Below are 15538 nucleotides of genomic sequence, written 5' to 3'. Positions count from 1 at the left end.
ATTTTTAAAATGATACTTCTTTTGTTAAATATGTCAAAGTAAATAAAACTTAGTTAATGAATATCAACAATGAAATGATTTCGTGTTAAGCATGTTTAGTACATGCACTCAAACGTAGTAAATTGAATTTCAAAGGTTACCTTTGCTAATGGATGATAATTGTATGTATTTGGCTGCATAATAAAATACTTACTGTTACCACATTCACATTCAAATCCGATAGGTTTTGTGACACATTTGCCTTCATGTTTACACGTGTTTGAATCAGCACAGTGATCCTTGATTAACTGACAGCTTGTTCCAGCATATCCTATAACACACAAAATAACGAGTTGTTGACAAATCAAATCTGATCACTAAGCAGAAAATTGTATGAAATCCGTCAAAATATATATTAAAAAAGCAGTAAAATTCAAAATAAAGTTGGATTTTCAGTGAAAACAAGTTTATCCGATGACTTAATAAAGCCGAGTGGATGCCATCTTAGAAGTTCCTTCCACATCCGGACATGTCCCCTTCATTGTAAACTACTCAACACTTACCATCACTATAGTTACACTGAGCAGTTCCTTCCACATCCTGACATGTTCCCTCACTTGTATACTACTTAACACTCACCGTCATTACAGTTACACTGAGAAGTTCCTTCCACATCCTGACATGTTCAAGTTGATCATGTTCCCTCAATTGTAAACTATACAACACTTACCGTCATAACAGTTACACTGAGTAGTTCCTTCCACATTGTGACACGTTCTCCCACTTGTATACTACCCAACACTTACTTAACGTTATGACAATTAAACTGAACTGTTCCTGCCACATCCTGACATGTTCCCTCACTTTTACACGACACAACACTTACCGTCATGACAATTACACTGAACTGTTCCTGCCACATCCTGACATGTTCCCTCACTTGTACAATACATACCACTTACCGTCATTACAGTCACACTGAGCAGTTCCTCCCTTGTCCTGGCAAATTTCCCCTCTTGTAAACAACATGACACTCACCGTCATTACAGTTACACTGAGCAGTTCCATCCTTATCCTGACAGGTCCCCTTCATTGTACATGGATCAATAATACTACAGACACCTAGGGAAGGCCCACATGTTACTCCTGTTGTACCACCTGGACATCTGTAATAAATCATTTTTATAAAAAAAAATATAGTAAATTAGATGAAGTTTGAAAATGAACTGGTTAGATGGTGACACGAATTGTATAGTTCATATATAGTTTTCACATTGATTAAAATACATGAGTTGTTGATATCCATTTCAATAAAATTACTACACTGTATCAACCTATTTCATTATTGATAACTAAGTAAATTATTCCCGAACAATATCGTCAATGACCCATTACTACACCGATTATTGAATTATTTAGAATTCATAGATTAACGTTATAAAAGTGAATATTTTTATCGCATTCAACATATTTTCTAACACATGTTCATCGGTCACAAGACCTTATGAAAAACATATCACATGTACAATGTAGTATATAGTATATTTAATTTAGGACAAAGTTTTAAATACACGCACACACTGGAATTGGCTCAACTTAGATTTAAACAGACTTAGAAGAAAACAAACCTGCAAAAATATCCATCAGTAAGATTATTACAAACTCCTTCATTGTTACATGGTAATGGGTCACAGTACTCCATAGGAGTTTCACATCTCTGTCCAGTCCATCCCTCTCTACAACTACACTCAAAGTCAGCTACCTTATCTGTACATGTACCTCCATGTTTACAAGGGTATTGCTGTAGACACTCATCTATTTCTTCCTTTATTGATATGAATTTGGAATAAAAACTTATCTTATAGAATTGTTATGTGGTATGAGTGCCAATGAGACAAATCTATACATGAACTATATTCTAGTAGGACTTTTGTCTTTCAGTTTTTGTAAAATTTAAGGCTAAACTTTGAGTCTAGTAAGTATTTTATCATATAATAACATGTGCCAGCCTCCTGTTGCAAAGCAAAATTGGCAAATTATCTACTTAATTACTTCTTAGTACAAATATATGTTGTATTATAATGTATATGTTTTTTTATATAAAAAAGGCATTCAATTAAAGTACTTTTTTCTTTTATATATTTTCTTTAACAAACTTTTCTATGGTAATACAATTACTAATCTGTATGCCGATCTCAGTCAGTCAAATATGCATTTTTTTTTATCACAAAATGCAATAAAGAGTCTTTATTATATGTTACAATACTTTTTTACTATTTTTTTTTTTTTTTTTTTTATCAAAAAGTAACTTGTGTGCTACATTAAGTGTGCAGCAAATATATTGTTGTATAGTTGTATCGTTCGCAATTGTACCACATATTTTTTTCATGTTGAAATAAAAAGAAGTAAATATATGCTACTTCATAAAAACTTACGTTGCAGGTTTTACCAGTGTAACCTGCTTTACATATACATTGATAATCATTCAACATATCTTTGCAACGTTTCGTATTAGGATCTACATTAGAACCTGTACACATTCCAATACAGTTATCTACATTGGTCAAACAATTACTCCCTGCAAAATACATGTAGGTAATCATAGAAAGGAAAAAAAATGCTCTCATACAGTTTTTACTTTTTCATATATTATATCAATGTACTACTCACATTCTAGTGAAATAAACATCACACAAAGAAAAGTCAATGCTCATTTTATGAGTACAGTGCATTTTCCATATCTATAAGCTGTTTTTGTTGATAAATTTGACAAAATGTATGTTCACGAAGGTGTGACAGTTTTTTGGAAACATAAAAAGACCAAACCATTAAAACTAAAGATCCTTTTCAACTGCAATAAACGTAGTCTTTTCTGTAAAGAAGAAGACTGCCACAAAATCAGTGAAACCAAATCGATATATATATACTAAATAGTCATATCTTTATATTATAAGTCATAAACGTTTGGTGAATTTGATTCATGGATATTTCACCAAAAAGAATACCATAAGACCGTCGTATTCCCTTCTTCTTCAAATCAATGAAAACAGTCAACCGGACAGCATATCCCAGAATTGTCCTTCAAAAGTTTTGATATGTTAAAAAGCAGTTTATAATGAATTTTATGCCGAGAAAGCTTTCAACAGATTGTGTCACTGGAAAAAAGATCACGAAAACGGATACTTTAAAACTGTATATTTCTGTTGAAGATAAACGGAATAATAGTCATGTCATAGTATTTCACTTCGATATTAAAGAAACTAAATGATAAAGATATTTAGGTTACATAAGCCACATTATTTAATAAGAGCGATGAACTTTCATTTTTTAGAAAAAGTCATGTCTTGCTTCAGTTGTTTTTTGACAAATATTCTGCTCTGAACGAATTTACACAGGTAAAGCAGGTAAAATATGTTTTGGGTACAATTATTCACAGAGAATAGCTCCTGCATTATCACATGATGTTATCAGGTGATGTAAATACATCAGCGGCTTTTCAACCTATATTCATAAGGCTGTAATGTCAAACACATAAAACTCCTCATTAGTTTAACAATACGTAACAAAAAGTAAAATCACAAAAATACTGAACACCGACAAAAATTCAAAATGGAAGGTCCCAAATCAAATTGCAAAATCAAAAGCTCAAACACAACAAACAAATGGATAACAACTGTCATAATTCTGACTTATTACAGGCATATTTTTATGTAGAAAATGGTGGATTTAACCTGATTTTATAGCTAGGTAAACACTTAGCTTGTATGACAGTCGCATTAAATTCCATTATATTGACAACGATGCATGAACAAAACAAACAGAGATTATAGGTAAAAATGGTCAAAATATACAGCAGTCAACATTGTGTTTTAATCTTAACTTAAAAAACTAGAGGCTCTAAAGAGCCTGTATCGCTCACCTTGGTATATGTGAATATTAAACAAAAGAAACAGATGGATTCATGACAAAAATTGTGTTTTGGTGATGGTGATGTGTTTGTTCATCTTACTTTACTGAACATTCTTGCTGCTTACAATTATCTATTAACTATCTATAATGAACTTGGCCCAATGAAAATTGTTAAAAATTGACTATAAAGGACATTAACTCCTTAGGGGGTCAATTGACCATTTCAGTCATGTTGACTTATTTGTAAATCTTACTTTGCTGAACATTATTGCTTTTTACAGGTTATCTCTATCTATAATAGTATTCAAGATAATAACCAAAAACAGCAAAATTTCTTTAAAATTACAAATTTAGGGGCATCAACCCAACAACGGGTTGTCCGATTCATCTGAAAATTTAAGGTCAGATAGATCTTGACCTAATAAACAATTTTACCCTCGTTAGGTTTGCTCTAAATGCTTTGGTTTTTGAGTTATAAGCCAAAAACTGCATTTTACCCCTATGGTCTATTTTTAGCTGTGGCGGCCATCTTGGTTAAATGGCCGGATCATCGGACACATTTTTCAAACTAGATATCCTAATGATGATTGTGGACAAGTTTGGATTAATTTGGCCCAGTAGTTTCAGAGGAGAAGATTTTTGTAAAAGATTACTAAGATTTAAGAAAAATGGTTAAAATTGACTATAAGGGTAATAACTCCTAAAGGGGTCAACTGACCATTTCCGTCATGTTGACTTATTTGTAAATCTTAATTTGCTGAACATTATTTCTGTTACAGTTTATCTCTATCTATAATAATATTCAAGATAATAACCAAAAACAGTAAAATTTCCATAAAATTACCAATTCAGGGGCAGCAACCCAACAACGGGTTGTCCGATTCATCTGAAAATTTCAGGGCAGATAGATCTTGACCTGATAAACGAATTAACCCCGTTAGATTTTCTCTAAATGCTTTGGTTTTTGAATTATAAGCCAAAAACTGCATTTTACCCCTATGGTCTATTTTTAGCCATGGCGGCCATCTTGGTTGGTTGGCCGGGTCACCGGACACATTTTTTAAACTAGATACCCCAATGATGAGTGTGGCCAAGTTTGGTAAAATTTGGCCCAGTAGTTTCAGAGGAGAAGATTTTTGTAAAAGCTTACGACGGACGACGACGACGACGACGACGACGACAACGGACGACGAACGACGGACGCCAAGTGATCAGAAAAGGGCCAGGTGAGCTAAAAATATGTTACAAAGAAGTACAAAATGGCATATGGACTTAGCATATTAGCAAAAATTAAGGAAAAGTATAAATTTACCATAGTACAATAACAAAATATGTATGACGTGGCTCTTTTTCAGAAGGAATACACAATAAGCATAAAAACAGGCGACAATAAGGTGAGGTATGCCTAAGAACTATAGACTATATTATTTTCATGCTTCCGGTAAACTAATTCTACTGACATTTCAAGTCAGTAATGAATCATTTTTTCATCATAGAAAACATTTGTAGTGCTGTACAATGTGTTGAAAAAGCAGTGGCAACAAAAGAATAATACGATTGCAAGTAAGTTTAAATGAAAACATGGAGAATGGTATGCTTTCTAATTAAATCCATTTCACTGTCTGTTAAACAACTGCATAAAAGATAAAGGATGAATTTAAAAACTTTTGCTTCAAATAAAATAGGAATGCATAAACAGAAGAAGAAAATCAAAGACAAACAAAACTGCTCACTCTAAAAACACAAAACGTAAAAATTAAAAACAAAAATTACATATGGTGTAGCATTCTACGGTTTTCATTGGATATGCCGATCACGTGTTTCAAATGTTATTTTACGTATCGGACGCCTTGTTTATATTTTTACGTATATTGACGCCATGTTACTATTTATATGTATATTGATGGTCAATAAAATAAATCTGGCTACATTTAGATTTATGAAGTCATGACGTCACACATAACAACCGCGGAGGAAGCGCCGCATCAAAAATGAAATTTTGCAAGTTTATTAGAAGATTTCATGAATTTCATTTTTATGTGCAGATAAGTATACAATAATGCTAACAAACAACAATCACCGATCAGGTACTAGTATATAAAACGTATTTGCCATTGACCAAGCCTATCCTTAAATGAAACAGTGGTGTAACAGCACACCATTGGTATACTACAATTATCCACTAAAGAGGGCTTCAATTAAGACAACAAATCCCTTTCTAAGAGTACTCGCAGGTACTGAAAGCTAATATAAAGCCAGTAATAACTAGCATGTATCCTTAACAATATGAAACAGTTTGAAAGATCAATGAAAATAGAGTCAAATATAAAATGAAATTGAAAACTATTACACTGTTTTGGTTAAAATCTGAATTTAAAGGTAATTTCATATAGATTCCCTCAGTGCAACAAGTGTAGTACAATATTTATCATCTCCAGACAGTTAAATTTTAACATTTGAAACGTGAGTCTTGCCGAGCCTTTTAAAAAAATAAAATCTAGCTGTTGAGAATAGAGAAATATCGTAAGACACGAATTGTAATGGAAGAGTCTGCATCTTTAATGATTTTTATCTTTCCTTTTCAGCGATTTTTAGAAAGTTGTATTCTTTGTACGTGACGTCATAAGGTATGTCGCCTTTTATCATGACGTCTTAATAGGAAATTCAAAAGATAAAAAAATTACGTCATAATTGAATTTCGACCAATCATTAGTGATTAAAAATATTTTCTAACACCGCTCAAGAAAGTACCACAAAAATAAGAGAAAACAACGTTCAGTCGTGCTTATATTTTTATTATAATTTACGACGATTCTAATCATTGATATTGCAATATTTGTCAAAGATTCTATAATAGAATATGGTTTCTAAGATACTTAACTACTACTAGCATTCTTTCTATTTCAAGCTTTGTTGTGCATGACAGTTGAAAATATAATTATGCAGATATGCATACATATATTTCAAAGATGGTTCAGACCATTTCTAATTGAAATTAGTCCGTTGATTATTAAAAAAAAATGTCTATGTTATTGTTGAGGAACAGGTGGTAGCATATATAAAAAAAAAAGCAAAAGCAACTACAGTGTCATTCAAACTTAACCAAAAAACACCACGACTTAGAAACACGATCCACAATAATTTCATGGGTCTCAGGAGATTCTAAAAGTTAAAGAGATATGGTACCTGTTTGGCAATATCTTTCATATTTATCATATATAATTTTAGTCAAAAATTCCTCCTTATTTTAACTATCAGTCGGTAACTATAGTTACTTATACCTAAACTGAACTGATTTCAACTGTTTTTAATAACAAACAAGTCTTTCAGGATCTAAATATTGACGACTTCAAGTCTAAACCTACTGACTTCACCAGTGCTATTTGCCATGTCAAATATAATCCGGCTTGTCATGTGATTACCGTTCAACTAAAAATTGTCTATAACACTTATCTCCGAAACGTGTTATTCAAATACCCGACATATTTGGATCCTAAATCCTAAATCCATCAATTGGAAACACAATTTCAAAGTACTGATTGATCCAGTCAAGGATTATGCAAGGAAATTGAAAAAACGCAGAAAAGTAGAGGTAGATATTATTTCCGAATGGATAAGGACTGTGAGATTATCAGTTCCCGCAGATACGGCCACACACAACATCGTTTTTGTTTGTTAATCAATTATCGTTTTTGTTTGTTAATCAATTTACATAAACTGCTTGATAAAGGATTTAGGTACCAACATTTCACTTGGAAACTCAACATATACCCCACGACAATTCCCAAAGAGAAAATCCTGGATAATCATAGGTCTGTTCTATGTTCATTTGGAATTTTGAATAAGGAACTGGAATTTTCATCACTGTATTGGATATCTAAACTACTTAGGTATCCTGATATTGCTGGTTCTTCAAAGTGCAACACGAAACCTCTTTCTTAATTATTAACATCCATTTTATCAACAATCAAAGCCAGGCTTCAAATTTTAAGTTATTGTGAAACTACCTATTCTAAGGGCAACGTGAATCAGATGTGGATACTAAAAATTCAAAAGATCTTCGAGAGTAGATACATTCTAAATCTCTTTCATCTTGCAATAGTATAACAACATCGGACTTTTCTACACTTTACACACTATTACCGATTCCTAACTAAAATAAATTGTAAGAATTGGTCCTGCTTTGTTTCATAAAACAGAATGGTGGACATATGTACAAGTATCTTGTCTTAAGGAGGGGACAATCCTACTTTGTAAAAACTAGAGGCTCTCAAGAGCCTGTGTCGATCACCTTGGTCTATGTGCATATTAAACAATGGACACAGATAAATTCATGACATAATTGTGTTTTGGTGATGGTGATGTGTTTGTAGATCTTACTTTACTGAACATTCTTGTTGCTACAATTATCTCTATCTATAATGAACTTGGCCCAGTAATTACAGTGGAAAATATTTTCTAAAAATATTTAAAAATTTATGAAAAATGCTAAAAATTAACTATAAAGGGCAATAACTCCTTAAGGGGTCAATTGACTATTTTGGTCATGTTGACTTATTTGTAAATCTAACTTTGCTGAACATTATTACTGTTTACAGTTTATCTATATCTATAATAATATTAAAGATAATGACCAAAAACAGCAAAAATTCCCTAAAATTACCAATTCAGGGGCAGCAACCCAACAACGGTTGTCGGATTCATCTGAAAATTTGAGGGCAGAAAGATCTTGACCTGATAAACAATTTTACCCCTGTCAGATTTGCTCTAAATGCTTTGGTTTTTGAGTTATAAGCCAAAAACTGCATTTTACCCCTATGTTCTATTTTTAGCCATGGCGGCCATCTTGGTTGGTTGGCCGGGTCACGCCACAAATTTTTTAAACTAAATACCCCAATGATGATTGTGGCCAAGTTTGGTTTAATTTGGCCCAGTAGTTTCAGAGAAGAAGATTTTTGTAAAAGTTAACGACGACGGACGACGGACGACGGACGCCAAGTAATGGGAAAAGCTCACTTAATTGGCCCTTCGGGCCAGGTGAGCTAAAAAACCACTCTGATTCTTACAAATTTTCCGAAACTGACATTATCAAGATGGTAAAATTCTTGATTGACAGCATATGTGTTACGTTTTGATGACGTGTTTGTTAAAAAACTATCGTTTTTTTCATGGATAAAACGGTGTCCCTGTTCTAGCCGACATGTTGCCATGTTCATATAAGCTGACGTCATACAGGAACCTCTTAGGAAGAAAGAAAAAAAGTTAGCAGTATCCCTTAACTTTACTTTTCGCTTTATGAATGATTTTCTCTCACTAAATATTTTAAAATTAGGTGACAATAAAAAAACTAGGTCAGTTGAAAACAAAACGTAATGACAAAAAAGATAATTTCAGCTTTCCAATTGTGAATTATCCATTTCTATGTAGCAATATTTTAGCAGCGCCTGCATACAGAAATATCTTCCAATATACACATTATTCCATGGTTAGTATTTTCTTATATGATTTCCCTGATAAGGAAGACATTAAACCAAGAGTTCTTAGTGGTGAAGTTGAGGTCGATACTTCATAATTTTTAAGGACATCATCACCAGTTGGTTAATCGTTATCAAATATTCGATTAACGGATGATAACGGATGTACCTTATGTCGTAACAAGTAACCCGTACCCTTTCATGAATGTGACCTACCGAATTATTACCGGGTGTGGAATAGCATGAACAACACAACGTGTGCCATATAGTGACAATGGCCTGCTTACCCTTCCAGTGCAAGTGAGATCTCCCTTAGTTTGTCGTGTTTATCAGTCTTTAGTTTTCCTTGTTGTGTTATGTAAAATTGAGAATGGAAATGGGGAATGTGCCAAAGAGACAACAACCCGACCATAGAAAAAAACAACAGCAGAAGGTCACCAACAGGTCTTCAATGTAGCGAGAAATTCCCGCACCCGGAGGCGTCCTTCAGCTGGCCCCTAAACAAATATATACTAGTTCAGTGATAATGAACGCCATACTAATTTCCAAATTGTACACAAGAAACTAAAATTAAAATAATACAAGACTAACAAAGGCCAGAGTCTCCTGACTTGGGATAGGCGCAAAAATGCGGCGGGGTTAAACATGTTTGTGAGATCTCAACCCTCCCCTATACCTCTGGCCAATGTAGAAAAGTAAACGCATAACAATACGCACATTAAAATTCAGTTCAAGAGAAGTCCGAGTCTGATCTCAGAAGATGTAACCAAAGAAAATAAACAAAATGACAATAATACATAAATAACAACAGACTACTAGCAGTTAACTGACATGCCAGCTCCAGACTTCAATTAAACTGACTGAAAGATTATGATTTCATCATATGAGCATCAGGCACAATCCTTCCCGTTAGGGGTTTAGTATCATACCATCATAACATATAGGAGAAGAACATAACCCGTATCATGCTAACAACTGGTTTTTGAATAAATGTGTTTAGTTGTACTGTTGTTTGTTGATAAAATTTGTTCTTTTTTAGCTATGCCTTTGTACGTTTATTTTCAACATACGAGTTTGAATCTTCCTCTGGTATCTTAAAGTTTCGTCCCACTTATTCGTCTATTTCAATATTTTTATATTAAATAGGAAATCATAGACTTCACATGTCTAAATCCCAATGGCGGACGATGAAAATAAAGCATGAAATAATTACTTTTTGTGATACAAACGCACCCTTTGTTTCTCCTTAAGATATTTATGCATTTTTTTCTAGGTAAACAAGTATTGTTTAGAATATCTGAGAAAAATTATTAACCACAAAACAATAACATTGGCCAATGAACCATAAAAATGAAATCAAGGTCAGTTAAAACCTACTATTCGGACATAAACATATTTCCAGAATTTATCAAACATAGATGACCTAATGCTTATACTTTCTCAGATACGGACTTCACCTCGTACATTTAGTCATGCTCATTGGTCCATAGAATGAGGTCGAGATCAGATGAACTCGACTCGACATATACAAAGGCATTACGAAAAACCTATTTACCAAATAAAGTTGTCCTCATAATAAGAGATTATTTCATTTGACCTCTCAGCAATCTCTGAATCATGAAAAATAAGGCCACGAACAATGAGAGACAAACACTTCGTAATATTAGTCATCTGTAATCAAAGTACGAATCACCCAGGTAACTCTCCGAAATACAAATAGTTTATCCAGTCGACTGCTTGTGATATCTGTGTTTCGCATTCATCAATTTTCGTTTGCAGTGTAGACAACAAATCATAATCTGCATACTAAACATCCTAATATTCATTTAAAACAAGTTTGGTTTGAATTTGATTACGTAGTTTCAGGAGGAGATCTTTAAAAATGATGATGATTGAAGACAATGCACGTGTGAAATATATTTGTTCAAAACATTTAACTTGTATGTTATCCGTCAAACTTATTGAAGCTTGAAATGCAACAACACTGGAGTGGAACCAGACACATTTGATAGGGTCACCTAGGATTCAGAAGAGCAGTATAAATACATCCTATTATACTGACAGGTGTCATCAAAGGTTCATCATGAGAGGTCCTCACGAAAGGTTTTGATGAGCGGTTATCCTATTTAACTTTGAGGGTGTCCTCAAATATTCTTAAAAGCAGTACAAGTACATCTTTTTATACTAAAAGGGTGTCTTCATAGGTGTTGATGAGTAGTATAAATATATTCTTAAGTATCCTATCATAATGAGAGTCTCTCGTCAAATGTTATGAAGAGTAATATAAAAGCATTCGATTTTACTTGGAGTATGTCATCACAGATTCTGAAGAGCAGTATACATATATATTCTTTTATACTGAGAGGCTTTCGCCAAATGTTTTGAAGCGCAGTTTAAATGTATTCTATTATACAGAGAGGGTGTCATCCAATATTCTGAAGAGTAGAATAGATGTATTCTACTTTACTTAGAGCTTGTCACCAAATGTCAGAAGTCCTGTATAAATGTATTCTATTATACTGAAAACCCAGCACTAAAAGTAAATATTATAAATCTTGGAATTTTTCACCAAATATTCTGAAGAGCAGTATAAATGCATCTGAGACAGTCTCACCATGGTTCTGTAGAGCAGTATAGATGTACTCTATTAAAATGACAGGTGTCATCAAATGTTCTGAAGAGTAGAATAAATACATCCTATTCCACTGAAATGGTTACACCAAAAGTTCTGAATAGCTGTACAAATACATCCTATTAAACTAAGAGGATTTCACCGAAAGTTCTGGAGAGCAGTATAACATGTATAAATGCATTCTACTGTACTTAGAACCTTGCACTTAAGGTTAGCATGGTTAATATTATGAATCTTACAGGGTTTCACCAAATGTTTTAAAAAGCAGGGAATATGTTTCTATTAAACTGAGATATTATAACCAAAGGTTTTCAGGAGCAGTAATATAAATATGTTCTCTTATACTGAGAGTGTGTCACCAAAAGTTCCGAAGAGCAGCATAAACGTATTCTATGATACTAAGAGGGTGTCATCAAATGTAATGAAGATCAGAATTAATACTTTCTAATACACTGATAGGGTGTCACCAAAGGTTCTGAAGAGAAGTATAAATATAACCTATTTTTCTGAGAGGTATCACTATAGGTTCTGAAAAGCAGTATACATGTATCCCATAATACTGAGAGGGATTCATCAAAGGTTCTAAAAAGACGTATACACACATCCTATTATTCTAGAGGTTGTCGCCAAATGTTCAGACTTGCAGTATAAATGTATCCTATTATACTAAGATGGTGTCACCAAAGGTTCTGAAGATCAGAATAAATGCATCCTATTATACTGAGTAGGTTACATCAAACATGTCAAAGGTTATGAATAGCTGTACGCAAACATACTGAAAAGATGTCAAGAAATGTTCTGAAGAGCAGTATCAATACATCCTATTATACTGAGAGAGAGACACCAAAGATTCTGAAGAGCAGTATAAATATATCTTTTTATACTGAGAGGGAATTACCATAGGTTCTGGTGAACAGTATAAATACATCTTACTACACTGAGAGCATTTCATCAAATGTTCAGGAGAGCGGTGTATAAATCATTATATTGTACTGAGAAAAAAAGTACTTAACGTTTATATAGTATTAATCTTAGAGGATTTCATCAAATCTTTTGAAAAGCAGTTTAAATGTATCTAATCCTACCTTCTATATATTTCTAGGAACATGACTGGTTAAAAGCAACCAAGTGGAGACCGTATATATTACATATGAGGTTAGTAGGTGAAGCTTATTTCAATACACAAAATGTAGTGGTGTTATGTCCCTTTATTAATACAGTACGGCGTTGAGAAAAATTCTTAAGATTTCAACCGACTAAAATTGATGATGAACGATGGAAATAAATTCTTTAAAACACATTCATAGCTAGAAAGTTGTTATTGCTGTCTTTTGTTTTTGTGTAGATCAATGGAAGTACATGTATGTTATCAATAAAGGCAACAGCAGCATACTGCTGTTCAAAATTCATAAATCAATTTCGAAAAAACAAATACGGGTTACAAACCAAAACTGAGGGATACACATCAAATATAAGAGGAGAACAACGACATAACAGACACACTAAAATGCAACACACACAGAATCGAACTAAAAGATAATAACTGCCATTTTCCTGACTTGGTACAGGACATTTTTTAAGAAAAATGGTTGGTTGAACCTGGTTTTGCGGTTAGCCAAAGCTCGCGCTTTAACGGCAATGTTAAATATAACACTACAATAACAGCATTACAAGACAGGACTACAGTACAAATAAATGCACGAACTTTCAGGACAGAGAAATACCCAAATAAACATTACAATAAGACATTTCGACATGCTAAAAGTTATCAAAGGTAACATGCTTATAATCTAATACACCATACGGGTGTTTAATCTACATAAGACTCACCAGTGACGCTCAGATCAAAAGAGTAAAGAAAGCGAAACAAGTATAAAATTGAAGAGCATTGATGACCAAAAAATCAAAAAGGTTGTGTCAAATACGGTTAATATATCTATGTCTGGGATCAGAAAATCCTTAGTATCATAGAATACTTGATCACTCAGATAGGCCACAAGTTTAAATACCGCATGTTAAGATGGGTGGTAAGATAAATTCATTACATAGTGTGCTAGTGACCTAATACCATATACATGGGGTCAGTAAATTCCATACGGGTATTCGTTTGCTCTGAATTTACTGACACATATATATCGTATTAGATCACTAGCACACTAGACATCTATAAATATCACACTGAGACATATCACTGTTACAGTTTAGATTTTGATAAATCCTAGACTTAATTGCATACAAGGTATAAAACAGAATACTAAAGATTCAAGACATACAATGAGTAAAAGAGAATATGATCATGACGAGATATGTACAATAAATACAGCATATCTTCAAACTATATTACATTTACTAGTATACAATTTAAAAAAAAAGGTATACTTTTCATCCGTGTCCAAACTTTCTAATGAAATTTCAATACATGATAGTCTGTGATTTTAGCCTTTTGTTTATTAACAATATTGTTTCTCATTTGAATTGTTTCCCATTTTGTTATATTAGAGCATTTTCAAGCTTAATACAGTATGACCAATTAGGTTGCTCTCATTGTCAAATATTGTACGATAACCTTCAGTTACTTGCATGTACATCATTAGAACAGTTGTCTCAAGCAACATTTCCATATTTATTTATTATTACATTTTTCAATCATTATGTCTAATCATTTGGACCTGAATTTCGACCTTGCCGGACAATTTCAACACCTACTTTAGTTGATAAGGATCCTTTCCACATTCTTTTTTGCGATGTGACCTTCTTGAATTTCATGACACAAATACATATAAATTTATATAAATAACTCGATTGAATTTATGTTATTTATTTCTTCTCTGAAACTAGAAATATATGAAGGCAATATTAGTATACCGCTGTCCAAATTTTATATATCATTTGGAGCAATTTGAGCAATTGTTTCTCCGTAGTAGGCGGTAATGGTAACGTTTTCTTCTGGAGCTCAGCCCATTTTGTAAACTTGTATATGTATGATGGCTTGTTTCGAAGCTGAGAAATTTTCACATATGTGGTTAAATTTTTGGGGTACGAAGTGGGATTCATTTTCCCGTAAATTAGTATACCCCGAAAATCATTTCGTGATGCGGCTCTACTTGGTAAAAAGTCCCTTTTTTCACACAATAATTTCTTTGAAAATTTAATACTTTGAATACATATAATAACTCCATAGTTTTTACACATTTATTCTAAGGTCCTATATTGTCCAGCTCAACACAAATGATTAAGCTCAGTCACTTGTTAAAACATGTCCAATATCAATACACAGAGATTTTTTGTTTACACACAACTTTTGTGTTCCTCAATTGGAGGCGCATTAGGGATATTGTCCCATATTGAAATCCATAGTTCTGAGTTTTCCAAATATTCTTGTGTAATCTTTATCGGTATGACTTTCCGAATAAGTCTGTGTATCTATGTCCATTTCTGAAAAAAAAATAAAGTTGTTTCAGCACTATAAGAAAATGACACTTTTATCGCTATATTTATTAATTCTGAATACAATGTGTAAAATTGAGAATGTAAATGGGGAATG

At 33.0% G+C, this 15538-nt stretch overlaps 1 protein-coding gene across 1 annotated transcript in view; it reads right to left on the bottom strand.

Moving 5' to 3' along the window:
* The window catches only part of LOC143046551 (uncharacterized), a 126588-nt gene that overhangs the window by 24219 nt on the left and 86831 nt on the right, over positions 1 to 15538 (bottom strand). The window contains exons 29-31 of the mRNA XM_076219709.1: positions 2415 to 2557; positions 1608 to 1804; positions 1018 to 1145 (exon numbers count right to left, since the gene is read on the bottom strand). Coding sequence (XP_076075824.1) covers positions 1018 to 1145; positions 1608 to 1804; positions 2415 to 2557 — 468 coding nt within the window. The remainder of the gene's footprint in view (positions 1 to 1017; positions 1146 to 1607; positions 1805 to 2414; positions 2558 to 15538) is intronic.

This window comes from Mytilus galloprovincialis, chromosome 9, assembly GCF_965363235.1.
Source record: "Mytilus galloprovincialis chromosome 9, xbMytGall1.hap1.1, whole genome shotgun sequence".
Classification (NCBI taxonomy): Eukaryota; Metazoa; Mollusca; class Bivalvia; order Mytilida; family Mytilidae; genus Mytilus; species Mytilus galloprovincialis.
The sequence above is the reverse complement of the archived record's forward strand: the minus strand, read 5'-3'. Positions and strand labels throughout refer to the sequence as shown.